The sequence below is a fragment of the Colius striatus genome, chromosome 1 (genome assembly GCF_028858725.1).
Source record: "Colius striatus isolate bColStr4 chromosome 1, bColStr4.1.hap1, whole genome shotgun sequence".
Classification (NCBI taxonomy): Eukaryota; Metazoa; Chordata; class Aves; order Coliiformes; family Coliidae; genus Colius; species Colius striatus.
This window is the reverse complement of record NC_084759.1, coordinates 155,868,196-155,886,361: the sequence shown is the minus strand read 5'-3', so window position 1 is coordinate 155,886,361 and position 18,166 is coordinate 155,868,196. Positions and strand designations below refer to the sequence as shown.

Here is an 18,166-nt window from a genome sequence, read left to right as displayed (position 1 = left end):
TGTGAACAGGTCTGATGCAGCGGATGCTCCACCACTGATGACCTCTGGTCCACAGAGTCCGCTTTAGAACGATGCACTCCAGGAATTTGCCTGGTGGAGCTGAGCATCCCTCACTCCATTAAACTCTTCCGGGGTAACAGGGAAGGGCAAATGGATAAAGCAGCTCAATGCAAGTGCCAGATCCTTCTGCATGGTAAGAAAATACATTTTCCTTTCTCTGATGACAGGAGGTTGGGGCATCACTTTTTTTCTGCTGTATCTACTGACAGGACAAGGGGTAATGGAAAGAAGCTGGAACACAAAAAGTTCCATTTAAACACAGAAAAAACTATTTTACTGTTCAGGTGAGGGAGCCCTGGCACAGGCTGCCCATGCAGGGTGTGGAGTCTCCTGCTCTGGAGGTCTTCAAAACCCACCTGGACGTGTTCCTGTGTGACCTGATCTAGGTGAACCTGCTTTAGCAGGGGGGTTGAACTAGACGATCTCTAAAGGTCCCTTCCAACCCCTACCATTCTATGATTGTATTACAAGGAAAAAATTATTTCACTGCTCAGGTGAGGGAGCCCTGGCACAGGCTGTCCAGGGAGGGTGTGGAGTCTCCTGCTCTGGAAATTTTTAAGAACCGTCTGGATGAGTTCCCGTGTGACTTGATCTAGGGGAAAGTGCTTGAGCACAGTTGGACTGGATGACCTGTAAAGGTCCCTTCCAAACCCTGCCATTCTATGATTCTGTGATATTGCATTCACCAAGAAGCGCAACCCATAAACCCATGGGTATTAAACACAGTTAGTCTTATTCTGCTCTTGCGGAACAAAAATCTGTCTTTATTTTCCATCGGTGGCAAAATTCCCATGGAATCGTCTGTGCAGGATACCTTTGCCCACCACATGTGTCATATTTGCAGCTGTTTTAGCCATAGCTCTGTTTTTAAGCAGGTTGGTATAGTCTAAAATTAGATGAGACACATCAGTAACAGCAGAGAGAGGGAATAATTTAAAAAATAGCAAAGTCTTTTAATCTGTGTAGACTTCAAAGAGCACCAACATTGTCTTTCAAAAAGCAATCCAGTGTTCTCTTCAATAAAATGGGAACGGCCTTTGCCAGGTGTTTTACTAGTCTCTGCTTATCTCTTTCTGGGCCTCTGCAAGGGCAGGCTTCCTTGCAGTGGCAGATCACCAGCTCTATCATAATATGGACCACGTTTTAATCCACATACTTTCTGACAAACTTCTTCCGCTTTCACCGACACCTCAGGCATATCCCCATTCAATCTTCTCTGTAATATCCATGAGAAAACTGCACTGGTCAATTCTCTGCAAATGCAAAGGATCTATTTTTAGAGGTCTTTAAGATGGCAAGAAATGTTGACCTCAGAAAACTGTGAATCACAAAATCCTCATTCCATCTTCCTCGACTGCTTTCTCTCTGTGGAAGCAAACCACCACCATCTGCTCACTTGCTCCAAAGTCATCACCAGGCCAGGCTGCATTTTTAGCATCTCTTACTCCTTGGTGTATTCCAAAAAGGCTTGCCTATGCCAACCTCACAGGTCTGATTTCATAGAATCATAGAATGGTAGGGGTTGGAATGGACCTTTAGAGATCATCTAGTCCAATCCCCCTGGAGAAGCAGGTCCATCTAGATTGCTTCACACTGCCAACCTCGACGACTTCTCTCTGAGCAGTACGGGAGGGGACATGGTAACTCATCCCGCCTCATCGTGCCCCCTGCCAACGGCCTCTTTGTTTGTTTGTTTGGCCGATTGTATTGTGGAAGTCCCGTTGCCACATTTGTAACTATCCTTTTTTTTGTTTGTTTGTTTTTAGTATGACAACCATAAGTTCAGTTTTATAAACAGATGCTGTTGTGGGCCTGTATTACTCAGCTGGATCAGCGTCAGTCGTTTTTCCAGGCTGCGGTCTCTGTGCTGCACACTGAGTCAGAGGCAGCCCTGCACAGATTTCTTTGAATCGCTGGTTTCCTCCCAGTGACTCTTGACTCCCAGCCAACAAAGCAGGGCGTAGCTCATTAATTTTTTTTTTCTTCTCCTTCTCCCTCTCTTTAAAGGCAGACTGATTCATAGTAACTCCTTTAAAACAGAGTGGAAAGACACCACCCTCCCACACCAGCAGAGGAAACTTAAACCATCCCCAGGTCACTCCCCTTCACTACAGCTTCACGCTCCGGGACACCAGCACCTCAGCCCCGCACGCTCCAGCTCTCACAGGTGCCAGCACCAGCCCCAGCACACGCGGTAAGACCCACTCTCAAAAATCCTCCTTCAGCTGACGGCTGCTCCCCTCACCCAGCAGCTCCAGCCTGCTTTTCCCCTCTGCTCCGCCACTTCTCTTCTTCTTGGCACGTGAGCACCTTAACCTTTCAGCTTTTGCTTTGAAATCCAGCTGCGTTATGGGGCAAAGCAACGCTGCGAGGTGCCCCAGTTGCAAGCTCAGAGTGCTGGCTGCAGCAATGTTATTTTTGCCTCCAGGGCATGTGCAGGCACAGAGTGCCCAGGCTGGGCCAGCCCCGGTGCAGGAGCTGTCGTTTTCCCGCGCCTTTGGAGTACCATTGTTTACAAATGTGGAAAAATGCCTGCTTGAAATTAGGGCTGCTGGTTCAGCATTTCTGCCTCACATTTTTCTGCTTATCTCTCACCCCTCCGTTGGTGGTCTGCCAAGCTTTAACTTAAAACTACAATGGTCATTCGAAATGAAGCCTGAGAGGCTCCGAAAGTGCAGACTTCGGGGTACAATGGAGAGGACCTCTCTTTTTGTGTGGGGGTCCTGTCTCCTGAGGCTGAAGCCAAACCCTAGTTCTTAAGCAGAGCTGTGCAATGGCTAGAAATGCTTGCTCTGCCTGCCTTGGCAGCACAGACCCTGCAGCAAGGATCACTGAGAGATGAGGTGAGGGAGAGGGTGGAATTGCTAAGAACCCCACAGGCTGCACAGTAGGGTGTGGTGTGGTGTGCTGGGGTGGGGGGGGGGGGGGGGGGGGGAAGGGGGGCGCTGCTGATGAGAAGTATAGGATTGTCAAGACTGGCAATTTTCCATTTTCACTTGCTTTTTTCCACCCCCTCCTTCACTCTTCTTCCTCACTAGTTCTCTCACTTCATCTGTCTGCTATGGTTTGCATCTTGTGGTCAAATCTGAACTATTTTTGCAGTTTGAGAAAGGGAGTGCAGCAAAGCCAGTTTGTTGGCACCAGGCTTTGGTTCCTGTTGCAGGAACCCAGCCCGCCCCTGCACAGTTTCGCAGGTCTGAAAGAGACCGAAACAGGAATTAGCCCAGTCTGGCTGGGAATGACTGGGGCTCAGGTTGGTGCTGTAGACAATAAATCTATGAGGATGGCCAAGAAGCTGTGCTCACCTTAAGGATGAGTTTTGTGAGTTTCAAGGTCCTCTCTGGCCTTATTGCTTGTGATTTGGTCATGCATGGGTGCCTCCTGCCTGAGAAATAGATGTGTTTGAGGGGTAGGGAAGCTGACTGAAGCAGTGAGTGTTTCCAGGGCAGCCAACAATCGGTCCTGGTAGAAAGAGCTTTCAGAAGCTGTTGTTTACCACAATTAACAACAAAATCAGTTTTGAAAAAAAAAAAAAAAAGCTCTGGCCACAGAGCAACTTTCACTCAAAAGGTCAGAATTCTTCAAGGCACCTCTTAGAGCAACTTGCCCAGGAACTGCCCACTTGATATTTCTGGATGGAGTGGGATTCTTTTCTAAGCAAACACACAAAAGAGAGCTGGGCACACGAAGAGTGTGAAAACTTGGAGCCTCTTAGCTATTGTTCCTATGATAACTGGGGTCTAAGTCAGTCAAATGCCTCCACCCACCTCAGCTCACCTCACACAGCTTCCAGACCTGGGGACTGTGTGTGCTGCGGAGAGTGTGAGCTTAAAGGCACCTTATTTGCCTCATTGGGAATCAACATAGGAAAATGATCAAAATAGAGGTATCTTACTGAGACTGCAGTGCCTGAAATGCAGCTGCTTCCTGCGAGGCTCTGCACACCCACCTAAGGAGTTCCTCCCAGCAGGCTCCCGCGGAAGCTCCCCCCAGCCGTGACTAACCACTCAAACACGTGGCACACAGCCACTCATCCAGGCTACCCTCGTGGGAGAGCTGGGCATCTCCACTGGGCACGTGCCTTCCCCTGGAAGACATCTGAGAGAGATGGAGTCGGGCCGCGCCCAAGTATGCATTCATAGAGGAGGGACTTGGGATCCTGTGGAGAAACACCCAGCTTTGGAGTGGGTGCCTGACAGCTGCAGGGTTGATAGTGTTCCCCAGTACCCTGCTGAGGATGGAGAGCCCAGGGCTTGGAAAACCGGCCCTGCTAGCTGGTGGTCTCTGAATTTTGCAGTGTGTGAGCAAATGCATGCAGGAATTCCTGTTTGGTGGCCTGGGGTGGACCAGAGGTTATGCTTTGAAATGTTTCTGGGAGATCTACTGATAGTAGCCAGAGGGGTTTTTTTATTTATTCTGGTGAAAGAACCACCTCAGGGCCTTGTTTATAATGAGATGGCAGAGATTTGCTGCAAGCACAGATCATTCTCTCTATTCATCCTCCTCCCAGCTGCACGGCTGGCACATGGCAATCAGTCTGTGCCTATTTGAGTGGCCTCAGAGCAGAAGCAGGAGGGGTAATGGGGTATAGCCGGCTTCCCTAACCCTGCCCACTCCCACAGGGTTTCACAGGCCCCATCAACCCCATAGGGCAGCCACAACACCCCTTTCGCAGTATGTTTCCCCAGTTCCCTTTGGCTGCTGGATGGGTGCTCTCTTCATGGGGTGCTACACTCAATGGCAAAGCGGGATGCCAGACTGGGATTTGCCCTCAGATACTCAAGAACCCCACAATGCAAGAAATAGCGCTACTAGATGCCTTTGATCTCAATGGGCTCCTCAAAACCCCTGTACCCTTCGACAGGGAGGTGACAGCACTGTCACCCAACACAGCACAGGGCAAGCTGCAGGGTGTGCCACTCCTATTTTTTTCTCCTTCCTCCTGTTCTCCTGCAAACAAAAGTAATGAAAAGGGATGAAAAGCTGAGATGTCTTTAGCTTTCCTTTAAGACAGGGAGAATTCAGAGACTCAGAGGTGCGCTTTTGCACCTCCAAAAGGGAGAGCAAGGAAGAGGATTTCCTAATTTCCCATCTGAAGATGGATGCTTAGTACTCCATGGGTCTTTTCTGATGAGGTAAAGCAGCATGCACAGAAAAAGAAGCTCTTCTCCATGACCTTGCTTTTTGGTCAGCCCCTGCTAGGGCTGGTAACTAACTGGTAGCCACAGTGCTGTAATACTGTCCCTGAATAAACATGCCAAAGCACCAGCTCAACTGTGAATATACAGATCCTCTGTCAGAGCTAGTCCACACCCAGCATGACATGGGGTCTAGTAGCAGGACCCCATATAAATTGCCCAGAGGGAAATCTAGAATGCCTCCTTTCTTAAACTGCTCGCTGCAAAAGCAAGCAAAGCAGCACATCTGGGCGCTGCCATCTGGAGCAAGACTTCTTCAAACCCCACTGAGAGAGTTTTGGAAAGTACCTCCTTAGTTAGAACAGTTGGACAATGAACAAAGGAAACCCTGGCCAAATTTGCAGCTCCGTATACCCTTCTGCTCTTCCCGAACTGTTTGCAGCAGGGTAGAGAATACATGGATGAGCAAAACGTAGCCCATGCCTTGTCATGGTAGGCAGGGACAGGTTAGGACAACTCAGCACCCACGTTTCCCAAGGGAGTGACCAGTCTGCCAAGCTTGTAATTAAGATCTACTACCTTTCCCCTGTGAAAACTAGTACTTACCATGGGCACAGGGAGGCAGCCACAATGAGACCCCAGGCAGAGCTCCTGGGCTAGGCCATCCCTAACTGTGCAGAGAAATGTCGTGAACTATGAGCACTGGAGTGTCTGACAGTAGGTGAGCAGTGACTCATGCCAAAGGCTTATCTCTTGTGGGGCCATCTAGGGCTGCTTGGCAATAGGTTGGTATTAATGGAAATCCTGGGTGAGGACCTGTGCAGTCCTTTTGCACTCACAGGGCAGTCTGCTCAAGGAGAGGAGTTGTGAAAGCAGCTGCCACGACTGGGTCCAGCATTCACATTCTTCTCATTCTGGAGAAACATCTCTCCTCCAGACCCCAACAAGCCTCTGGAAAGGGCAGTGAGGGCCATGGGAGCAAGAGAGGAGAGCTGCAAAATGCTTATAGCTGGGAGCAGGCTGGTCAAGGGGTTGCTGAAAGCCAGCTCTGGGAACGTGGACCACTGCTGATAACGGAGAGTTCTTGATGTCTCATGGAAAGCCTTTTCCACGTGTAACATGAGCTAGAATGATCCTTGTAATATCTGCCAGCCTGTACTAATCACAGGTGTAAGAAGACCTCTTGAGGCCAGTTAGGATATTTTAGCTCACAATCACCTTTACCCCACCCTGCACTGACCAGCTCCAAGCTGCACAGCATCTTCTTGTTTCTGCCTTATACTTACTCTGTCTCCAGTCATGCAGTGTGAGTTCAAAGAAGGAGCTGTCACATAATTTTGTAATGTAATCCTGCACAATCTTTTCCAAGCTGGCTTGCAGGAACAAGGACACTCTGGAGACAGACTGACCCAAAAGCTCAGACTTTTTAGGTGCCAAAATTGCATCAACCTCACAGGGTGTACTGCCATGTTCAGAGGTTTTGTGATCTTGAGAGGGAGGGAAACTATCTGACAAGGAGCAACTTCTTTTTCAGAATCATCCCCCTTCCTTGGAAAAAAAAATAATAAAATAGGAAGACCTTTACAAAACTATCTGAGTAAAACAGAGAATTGCAGTTTCAGTTTAAAAACCACAGCCAGAAGCACACTTGATGTGGGCCCCACAGAACTTCCATCTAAATGCTTATTGCAAGGAGCAAAAGCAGGAAGACCCACCAGAAATGATCTGTGCTCTTTTGCCTACTCCAGGCTGTAATCTGAACTTTCCTGTCATAGCTGTCAGGTGGTTTCTCCCACGTGGGTCCTGTCAGTGTTGAAGTGGCGCAGGTAGATGCACGCGCCCATAAGGAAGCCATGGGTGAGCACGCAGACAGGCAGACACACACGTGGTTCGGCTCTGCTCACAGGGAAGCCACAGATGTACACTCCCATTTGTAGAGAGAGACAGGCAGAGCTGCAGATGCACAACCTGATGCACACCACCTCATTGCCCAGACCATCAGTCCTCCCACAATCGTTTCTTGCATAGCTCAGCATCTTGTGTGAACCCCTGCAAGTCCCAGCAACTCCTGTGTCTAATTAACCCACTCAGCGACCATCCAACATGCTAAGGGGTGAGGATGCTCCCTATAGCATCTCCAAAGGTGCAGAGGAACACTTCTGGGCTTCCATTAGCTGAGGTCTCCTTCCCCACCCCTCCCTTTTACTAGCTGCCCATGAGTCCCAGCCCTTCACTGGCATGTCTCGTGTGAGGAGTGACAGGGTTTTCCTCCAGCAGTGGCTGCTGGCTGCCTGCCAGGCCCCAGGCAGATGTCTCTTCCCCTTCTTACTACCAAGTAAGCTTTGGAGTTTCAGTTGGCGTTGTCACATGGCTGAGCGCTCGAGGGTGGTTTCTTCTGTAGAAAATGCCAATTTCTCACTGTCTGCCCTAGGAGCTCTGATATTTCCCCACTATCCTATGAATCACAAGCATGAGAACTGGAAAACCCTTGTGTGTCATCTTTTGTGACTCCCCCTTGCATCTCTCAGTGAGTGGAGGTTCGTTACCAAGGGTGGATTCTTGACAACTTTGTCTGGTCCCACAAGAAGTGATTCACATTTTGGGGCTTTCTCACTCCCCTGAGAAGGCAATTTCCACAATCCCCTGGAGACCATACCAGCAGGAAACACTTCCCAAGAACCAGACAAAAATCTTCCATTTTCAGTTGTAGCTCTTCAGGCTGCACTACACTTTATTTTTGGCTGATATTCATCTGCTGCTTTTACAATTGTACGCTATGTCTTCACCAGAGCCACCACCCATGCATGCACAAAATCTTCTCACTGCCATAAACCAGAGGCTGCAAAGGTCTCCATGTGCCCACACACACCTCCTGCCCACCCCTTTTCCCACACAGGTGGAATCTCTTTCCAGAGGCACCAGCCTACTCATCCACATGTCTATAAAAGGCATCTGACTTGTAAATTGAGTTAGGTCAGTCTGTCAAAACCAGGTTGTCAACAGCAGGGCTGTCATACAGTGGTTTGTGAAAGTCTAGAGCCAGAAAGGACTCTGGATTCAGCTGCAACTGAAGCAAGAAACAGAGCAAAAGGGAGAAAGCAAAAAAGATCCTTCCCTGTGGTTATTTAAAGTTGTCATGAGTTTTCTACTAACAGTATGATGGGTCCAAAGTCACCATGCCACCATAATATCACAGATATCGTCACATTTTTGCATCTGCCAAATGACCCTGGGCATGATGAGGACTTGTGCTCATATGGCAAGGTGTTCAGCTGTAGCAGGGCTGAGATGCAGTCAGGGCCTCTGATCAGACAAAAGGCAGATATACAAAGAAGGATTTATCCCACCCTGACCTTTCTCTTATTGGTAGCATCATGGCAGCGGTGCTATTTATAGGTTGGCTTTGCACTGAAGAATGCAACAGTGACAGAGGTGGCAGTCTGTGGCTGTCTCAAACAATATAAAATAAGGGTTGGGTTTGATTCTTTTTCTTTCCCATCCTCTCCAGTTTTCTCCTTCCTTTCCAAATGGCCTTGGCACTGATTCAAATCACCAGTGTTCCTAGAGTGTCTCTGTGCCACCTCGGACAGTAGCCAGGTTCTCATGCTTTCTTTAAATATTGGACCTCCTACTACCACCAGAGACAGCCTATTGGGTTAGACAGGCCACTGGTCTGACTTACTACTACATTCTTATATTCTCTGGTGATGGTTGAGAAGGCACAATTTCTTTCATTTCAGTTGCTTTCAGTCTATGGAGATTTTTGTTAACATTCTGGCCAAATTTTTCACAAAATGTCATCTTTCTCTTGTTGAGAAACTGAATATACTCAAGGGACTTTAGCCGAATGACTGAGTTTTGGAGGAGTCAGAGGCCACCACAGTGACCACAGTGCTCACAGGTGGTACAATTTGTATGTCTGCTGCCCCTCAGACACTAAAGGCCACTATAGGCTATTGGCTTTCTCTCCTTAGCCAGCATGTCTCACAGTACACTTCACCAACTCACCCTGGGAGAGGCAGTCCCAAGCAGGAACCTCAGTTCAGAGAGGAGAATGAAAGTCAGATGAGCTACATCCCTTGTGAACGCTTAAGATCTGAAATATTTCAGATTTAGTTGAGAGTACTCTTATTTTTCACCTCAAACAACCCAATCCCTCCTGCAGAAACATCCTGTACGCTCCCTGCTCCTCCTTTCACTACAGTGCCACTTTCTGCCAGAAGCAAAGGACCACTGCCTAATCTGGCTTACCTTCTTGAGTAACTCACTCCTTGTATTTGAGGAATGATGCTGTTGGCCTTTGTCATATCTCCAAGTGGCACTTTGCATTCCACCTTGATGCTTTCCTAAGCAGCAAACCAACGGCCCACTTCTCCAGATTGCCCTCCAGATAGAAGGATCCAAAACACTTCAGTGGACAGAGGGGTGATATGAGTGTCTACATTTTGCTTGGATGAGGAAGTGTTGTATTTAACGGTTAGTGCTTGCCGGTTTGCACTTGAGCCAGGGTGCAGCAGAGCTATGTGTTGTTACCCAGCATGTGTAGTCCTGCATGGTCAGAGAAGCAGTCTGTCATGCTTATCTGTAGGCTTCATTTTGTTCTGAAGACTGCAATGGTGTTTGTTATTCTTGGTTACGGTTGGTGTGGCTTGTTATTTCTCCTCATCTATCACCCTAGGAAAAGGAAACAGTTCGCTGTCATCAGTGCAAGGTCTCCTCTTGACTCATGCAGGCTGTTCAGCAGGTGCATGACCTTTAGTTCTTCCTCACAAGCCTGTCCTACTTCAGTAGTCATTCTACTCTCACGTCTCAGGTCTGTTTTTCTTGGCTTAGCTGGGGTCTCTCCCCTGGAAGACACGCCAGGAGGCTCAATGCAGGATTAGCAACCTGATTGCTTGACTGTCTCTTGAGAAGCAGTCCTAAAACTGTCAAGAGTGTCCTGAACACTCCGCAGAGTTAAATAATTGTGGTTTTGTGAGCTTTGGGGTGAGTCAGTGGAAAAAACTGGCAGATCTAGGAAGGCTAAGACTGACTCATAGAGCCTGAGAAGCTCCAAATGCAGCTGCAGTTTAGGTAGGGAAATGGAAGAAAAGGCCTTTGCATGCAATTGTGTCGTATTTCTCCAGCAATGTGACCCCACCCTGTAGCAGAGGAAGATGCCTCACGCTTAACAAATGGAAAGAGTATCCTGTCAGCCACTGCTGCTTTGCCAGCATCTCCATCTCACGGAGGAAAAGTCCCGTGTCCCACCATCAGAGACAGAGGACTATTTTAATGCCATTCCTTTATCCACTGTTCCTTTGGGATTGTTCTCTGGTGTTTTATGTAAAAGGCAGGCAGAGAAGAGAGAACGGGAAAGCGAGTGAATAGAGAGGGAGGCTCGTGCTTTAACTCACAAAGAATCAAAACGAAGCTGTGAGCACATATCCCCAGGGGAGTTTGCATTTGATAGTGTGTGTATTCAGGGGGAGAGGTGCTGACGTTCTCTGGAAGTGGGTGCACTGAAAGCACCTGAACTAACAATGCTCCCAAGAAATGTGAGAACAGGGCAAAAAAGTAGAGGGAATAAAGGATTTTCTTTTGTTGTTTAATATATTAGTCAAAATTCTGGGTGTGGAGATAGGGGTTTTTTTGGTTTTTTTGGGTTGTTTTAACATGAAAAAGTGACATTTCTCCCATTTTCATTTTTAAATGCAAATAGAAGATGCATTTGAAAGGACTGTTCTAGTCCTTTAGGGTGTCATTAAAGAAGGTTTTTAGTCTTTCAAGTACAGAGCTGTGTTGAAGAGCCTCAAAATAATCTACCAAAAAAAAAAGCTTAATTAGTTTTTAAAGAGGCTATGGAAAAATATATCCACCCAGGAAAGAAGAACGCTTAGTCACTGTTCAGTAAAGACAACTTTCAGAGCAGACAAATTTGCCACATTTTGGAGTATGCACACCAATCCACTACGGTAGCAGCAACACTTGTCACGGTTTGAGTTGGCAAATGGCAATACAACAATAGTTTCTCAGCTCAAGGCACAGTGTCAATATCCATAGCAGTTTCCATTCAGCATTGTGAAACTCTTGTTTCTTTTGCAGTCAATGAACAGTAGAGGTTTAAGGCTCAGGCCAAGTGTGTTCATGTGGTAGCCTGCATTTAGTATTGAGAACCTGGATTTTAGCAATGCTGGATGACTGTCACCACAGTCAGAGAGGAACTCCTAAGAAGGCTGTGCTTTCTCCAAAATCATCACTAAGGGAGGTACTGTGCCGAGAGAGAGCACAGTGATCAGGCTATCCAGGCAAATCAAGTCCTGGAGCATGAGGAGTATGCTAGGACACCCCAAAGCAGACAAGCAAGCCTGACCCATGTTCAGCAAGCCAGGGCTGAACACCTCCAAAGAGCTGTCCCACATGAAGAAAACTTTACAGCAGACAAGTTCCTGCTGAGGCGATTAGAGAGGAGTGACCTAATAGAACTGGTTCTTAGAGACCTTGAACTCAAAGAGTTCCTCCTGGTCATCAGCTAATGCTGAGCTGGACAAAGAGCCACGGGTGGAGAAGACTGTCTACCATCTGTGGTTTGGGAAACTGTATCCAAAGCAGTGAGAGGAATAATTGCAGCACTTTATAGAAATATACTCCTACACATGGCCACAATGAGAGGAAAGAGAGGAGTGGAGAGGATGGGGTCATTGGGTAACCATGCCTCCATTTATAGGACTTTACAACGCCTTTCGCTACAGTTTGCATGAAAGAATCATGAAGTATGATTGTGTTGTTCCACGAAAATGTTACCACACCCTGTACAGACGGTAACAGCACCAAACCTTACCTGAGTCATTTGAATCAAAATAACTTGACAGCCAACATTAATCACATACTTGATACTGCTCTTCAGTACCAGCACTACCAAGAAAAAGAGCAACAAAGCCCTGTGAAACTTTCTAGGAAGTAGCCTTTCACTGGCCACAGAGAAAACCCAGAAAACTCTTCTGCCTGATTTCTGCGACTATATTGCATGATTACTAATAAAAGCCTGGAAGAAGGGGAAATGTACTTAGTGAATTGCCTGTACTCACTCTCACAGTTTAGATTTGTTCCATGTATTTCACATTTCCAGGGGGAGAAGTCAGCAGCCCTGACAGTGTCATGAGAGCTATCTAAAGCTGATTCCCCTCCCTTTCCAATCACATGCTCTTCACTGACAGGGAATCTTACAAAAAGTAAAAGCTTGCTGGGTACAGAAGAAAAAAACCCAAAACCACAACCAAAACAAACCAAAGAGGAAATTATATTACAAGAGAATCTTACTGCAGAAATAAAAGTGACCTGCATGCCTCAAATTTTAAAAGGGAAACGGCCAGTTTCCATTGCAAACCTAAGACCCAGAACAACTCAGTAGTGTTTCTGTTCTGGTGGTTCTCCTCTCCACATAATGGAGTGGGCCATTGAGTAGGAGTAGCCACCCAGGTCACTCTTCATTGCTACTCAACACCTGATGCACCCAGGAACACACAGTCCTCCACCCCACACCACTTGTTCATGTCCCAGACCAGCCGGAGGAGGCTGTGTCATGAGAGGGAAAGGAAGAACAGGAAGAAAAGATCTTTCCTGACCTCTGTGAATCCCGTGGGCAAAAACTCCTCTTCCTGGAGTGTAGGCCTGGAGTATGTAATTTTTACTTTACATAACCACACACCAATTTAAGCAACCTGTGTATATACTCAGGCTATTTTTAAAATGTCCCTAAGCTAGCTACCCCTGCTCTACCTCTCCTCCCAAACTGGTTCCTTTACCTCCAGGCTTTCTTTAACCTCTTAAGCAACGCCCTTGCAGATTTTGACAAAGGTTTTAATGATTTTTTTTTTGTGACTACATGCTTCCAGAATAGATTTAAGAATGACCTGTTTTCTTTCATGTAAATAAAGCTTATAGCAATACTGTTCTTTGATTCAGCCCTTCCCTTCACCTGCTCCCTCTCTTCTTGTTCTCCTCCAGAGCTCTCTGCATTGTTGACCCCGCCTAGAAGTGACCCAAGATGTTGGTGCTACTGGCTGGTATCTTTGTGGTTCACATTGCCACCGTCATCATGCTCTTTGTCTCCACCATTGCCAACGTAAGTAGGGGACAGCCTGGATGAGACATGGCTGTTGCCTTCCACAGCAGTAGCCAGCTTGCAGGGGACAGGTGGGTGGTTGCTCAGGTCTAAAGGTGAGGGACACCCACTCAGGGCCATGAGTAAATATGAAGCAGTGATTGATGTGTCCAGGGAGCAGAAAGGGAGCCAAGATGGTACAGGAGGGGCAGCCTCCGCCTCCTGGCCCCACTCTCAAATCCCAGAGCCATCAGCGTCTCAATATTCTTCACCCAAGATAGTGCAAGGGAGATCAGCAGATGACGGCTCTGGAGTGGCATTTTTCACCTCATCTGGCAGCTGGGCTGTTGCACAGCTGAGCAGTCCCCTATCACTGTCTGCTTTGATGTCAGTAGCCTGCTGCTGAGTGGCACCCAGTGTCACTCCTGATGAAAAGCCCAAGCAGTGGGGGGAAGCCAGGACCCCCTAGCCCTGGGAAACCCATTGGGGTGGATTTCAGGAACTCTCACACCAGCCTTGGCAGCTTGCTCACTCCACCGTGCCCTTATGCCATCTTACAAGGGGAGAGGGGGAGGATGATCTGAGCGATGTCCCCTCAGTCATGGGAACAGACTTCCCTAGTGTTTTGCCAGGACCAAATGCCTCCTGTGTCCTCTCTCATCTGCTTTGGCTGTACATCTCCTGCCGACACAGGCTGGTCTTTTCAGCTCTCTGTCTCATGGCACTTGAGCTACTCTGGCTCTCCTTATAGTTTACTCTGACAACTGGCCAGAAGAACAAGAAGGGCCCCCCACCCTTGACACAACTATTTCATCCTGTTTCAGGTTTGGATGGTGGGTTCTTCATGGAATAGTTCTTACCACTATGGACAGGCCTCATCAGGGCTCTGGCTATTTTGCAACAGGACCTGCGAGCAGCTGTCAGTCAGCAGTGGTGATGAGGGTGAGTTACATCTGCATTTTCATTGTGGTGGTAAATTGCAGGACCTCGATGCACAATACTGAGGCTGAGTCCTGACCTTCTCAAATCTACTCCCTGTGTGTTCACAGCTTCCCTCAAAGCCGTGCAAGCCTTTATGATCCTCTCAATCATCTTCTCCGTCATTGGGCTTGTCATGTTCATTGTCCAGCTCTTCACCCTGGAGAAAGGCAAACGTTTCTACATGACTGGAGCCATCATGCTGGTTTGCTGTGAGTATGCACTCCTTGCAGTGACTCTGCACACGTCCCACTGCCACAGCAAGCACGAGTGTCTGCCATGCACGGCCATCAGGGGAGGTTGTCAGACAGCTAAATGTTTCTAGCGAACCATTTTTTGGATAAAACAAAGCATGGAGGAATTGGAAAGGTTTTTTTTTCCCTGTATATAAGGAAAACATTTCCAGATTTTTTTAGGAAAGCCCAGTGGGTTTTGCAAAATAGCTTTGAAAGACAACAAAAAAAAGGATTCAAGTATTTTGAGGGGCAGGGGAATAAACAGTTAGACAGCTACTGCTCATGGGATTCAACACATAGCACCAAATTGTCTGTAGATCTTATTACTGATTTCCTCCTAGCAAAGGTTTATTCCCCATGGCACACACTGAACAAGCCCCAAGTGTCTTATGTCATCACGTCAGCAAGAGAAATCTTCCATAAATAAGCCTGATGGGCAGCAGCCTCTCTTTCTCTCATATGGGACAAGACACGCATTACAATCTCAGGGGATCACGACACTTGAGAAGTCCTGCAGCAATGCTGGTTTCTGCGTGTTCTATAACCCTATTTCTTTTCCCCCTTCCTCCCACAGGGCTGTGCATTCTGGTTGGAGTCTCCATTTACACAGCTCGATTCACAGGCAGGTTGCCCGGGACCACAAGTTCTCACCATGGCTACTGCTTCATATTGGCTTGGATCTGCTTTTGCTTCAGTTTTGTCATCAGCATCCTCTACCTTGTTCTTAGGAAAAAATAAGGCTGATGGGAGTCCAGGGGAGAGGGTTGGCTACTGGGAATAGGGAAGAATTGCTCTGCTGAGAGAACTGTTGGGCCAATAGACAGAAACAGCCATCATCATCACCACTGCCACCACCACAGAAAAATCACTGATGAAGCTAGAATCCTCAGAAACTCCTTCATCAAAGAGAGGGAGAAACAGCTCCAACTGATCTAGCACTCCTGGGCCTTTTGCACCAGAAATCTGAAAGTGACCCAGACAGCTCTTCTCCTTTTCTACAAAGTCATGTCATACCTTCATAAAGCTTCAAGCTCAGCAGTGATGATTGACGGGCACCACAAAATCAAAGGTTACATCTTTTTCCCTTCCTAGAGCCCTTCTCACATACCTTTCAATGTGCCTTGTGGGTTGGGCAGTGAGGCTTTTGACCCTTTTTTTTAATCCTTTGAAACAAATGGGATGGGCCTTTTGTTACATTTTTATATATATATATATATATATAATATGCACATATGTGACAGCTAAGAGACACTAAATTGAGAAGAAATCCAACAAAAATCAGATTAAAATTGTAATAAAGTATCTACAGAAATAAGGCAGCAATTTCTCTTTGCTGTTCTGTTTACTATTTGACATTCCCATGGTTGAACCAGATACAGGTAGGAAGGGCAAATATCCAGATGTGGATGATGGAGAGAGAGAGAGAGAAACCATAGGGACGAAGATACATAGGGGTTCCTAATTACAGAGGGTGCAGTTGCTCAATGATGCACATGCGTGGAGGGAATCATCTGAGTGTGTGTCTACACTAAAGTCTTCTGTTCAGCTCCAGAACATGGTAACAGTGCTGTGACATCGCAGATATTTACTGAGACAAGTCTTTAACTGTCAGACAGCATGTTTTTTCCACACTGTCACCCAATACATGGTATTAATTGAGATCCTCACCTTGCTACACAGCTCATCTCAAAGGCAGATGATACTGGTTAGCAGAGGATATGTATTTCCTAATGACAGATTAGGAGAGAGGAGGCAAGGCTTGTGAGTTCAGCTCATTGCTGCACAGCCTTAGGCCAGCTGCTTAACCTGGTGCTTTTCCATCTGCCTAACTCTTTCCAAAAACTATACCTACCTCCCAGGGTTGCTGAGACATTTTGGGTCCACTCTGTAATACAAGACTCCATGTGGAAGGCTGGCATGGGAAAATAAGCCATTGATACTGCTGCAACCCACAAATTTCTGTCAGTTCAAAGAATCTCAGACACAAGTAGCATTTGTAAAGGATAAGGATTCAAAATTTCCCATGACTCCATCCACAACTAAAAGGCAGAGGGTATAAAAAAAAAAATGCATGTGAAGATTGTGCATGGATGCTATTTACCTCTCTCTCTCTCTTTCTGTTATGTGTTCCTCTTACATAGACTTTATCAATTTGGTGGATATATTCTAGTACTGTATGTTGCTGTTTCATTAACAAAGGTTATTTCATATATAGTCATTGTAAATATTTTGAAATGCATATTTTTAACTTGGAGGGTATAAAAATAAAATCTGATTCCCTTTATTAGAAACAGTTTTGCTCTGTTTTTTTTTTTCATTAGTGTTTCAGATATTTGTCAACAGAAGCATTTGCTATTCTCACTGAATCAGATCTCACCCTGTTAAGATGATGCAGAACTATCATGTTATCTTGCTTGACATTATATGAGATTTCCTGTTCTGAAGGGAAGGAGGAGGCAAAACAACTCTCACAGCTCCTGTTTTAGGCTCACCGCAAGTTCAGGCAGATAGTGTGAGCAATGGTAACACTCAGTTCCAAAGCCAGGTTTTGCTTCACACTCGGGAGAGCTGGAAATGTACTTTCCCACTGTGGTAGAATCTCATGTCTGTGGAGGCTGGTGGCTAAGATGCTGCAGGATTTATCATGTCTTAGACCAATCCTCAGCACAAGTGAGCCCCAAAACAAAATCACTGGGGTGTTTGCCTGAGCCACGTGAGTTGGTGCATCTGTTGCCTCCTTAGAGTTGTCTGGCTGAACCCAGCTCATCAGCTCCAGAGCCTGAGTGGGGAGTCCAAAACCCAGGACGGGGGCAGACCTCAGCAAACTTGGGGCACAATCCTGTGAGCTGTGAGGTGAGGCCTAGCAGAGATCAACTGGTTAGGAAGTTTATCAATCTACCTTAGGGAGAGGTAAGACACATGGTAACTCAGGACAGAACGGAAATATGAATCTTTGTGAGACGAAGATTCACAAGAGAAGGACCTCATACACAGTAGAGTGTGAGAAGGTTCACAGTGTTCGGTGGGTGGACACTTGGTCTCAGGAGGCTGCAGGAGTCTTGCTGTGCCTCATCCTTCTGGCACTCCTGTAAGTGCAAGGTAACCAAAGACCAGTCAGACACTGGGGACAAGGTTTCTCTGTCTGCAGGCTACCACTAGCAGGTTACACATGAGCCATTGGCTGAGGTGGGAACACTGGGGAATGCAAGCTAGAAAGCTTTGCAGGAGTACACCCACTGGTCTGGTTTCCCTGCCCTCTTCCTAGCAGAGCACAGGTCACACCTAACAATAGGATACAACAGAATGACAAAGCAATCCCAACTTTGTCGGGATGCCCAGGATGGGTCACAGGCAATGTTCTCAATTTTTTGAACATTAGTCTTCAACAACCTTTGCTTCACCATAAACTTGTTGCCATTGACAGCTCAGAAAGGATATGAAGGATAAGAATGCAGCTGGATTTGCCTGAAAAAACGCTTGGGCTGTTAAAGGATCATTGCCCTAATCTACAGTTGGAAAAAAATCACTGGGTCCTCTGGCATCTGTCAAACCTAGTTGATCTAATCCCTGAAGTGTAACCCATTCCAAATCAGACTGTCTTTGCTTCACATCTGCTAGGTCCCACCACCATCTTCTGATCTGTGTTACATTAGGAGCTGGCAGGCAAAGAT

General features: G+C 46.9%; 1 protein-coding gene across 1 annotated transcript; it reads left to right on the top strand.

The window, feature by feature from the left end:
- The first annotated feature begins 2,075 nt into the window (after positions 1–2,075).
- EMP1 (epithelial membrane protein 1) lies at positions 2,076–16,786 on the top strand. The gene is made up of 5 exons (XM_062013889.1): positions 2,076–2,254; positions 13,185–13,302; positions 14,106–14,223; positions 14,331–14,471; positions 15,070–16,786. The coding sequence occupies exons 2-5, from the start codon at positions 13,225–13,227 to the stop codon at positions 15,231–15,233; spliced, it is 501 nt and encodes a 166-aa protein (XP_061869873.1). The 5' UTR covers positions 2,076–2,254; positions 13,185–13,224; the 3' UTR covers positions 15,234–16,786.
- The last annotated feature ends 1,380 nt before the right edge of the window (positions 16,787–18,166 follow it).

What these genes read in the sequence shown, in the direction of transcription:
- EMP1 (XM_062013889.1), top strand. Translation starts at nt 13,225, where the DNA reads ATGTTGGTGCTACTGGCTGGTATCTTTGTGGTTCACATTGCCACCGTC. An exon ending in TTGTCTCCACCATTGCCAAC is followed by an intron (nt 13,303 to 14,105) that starts GTAAGTAGGGGA and finishes ATCCTGTTTCAG; the next exon opens with GTTTGGATGGTGGGTTCTTC. An exon ending in AGCCATCATGCTGGTTTGCT is followed by an intron (nt 14,472 to 15,069) that starts GTGAGTATGCAC and finishes TTCCTCCCACAG; the next exon opens with GGCTGTGCATTCTGGTTGGA.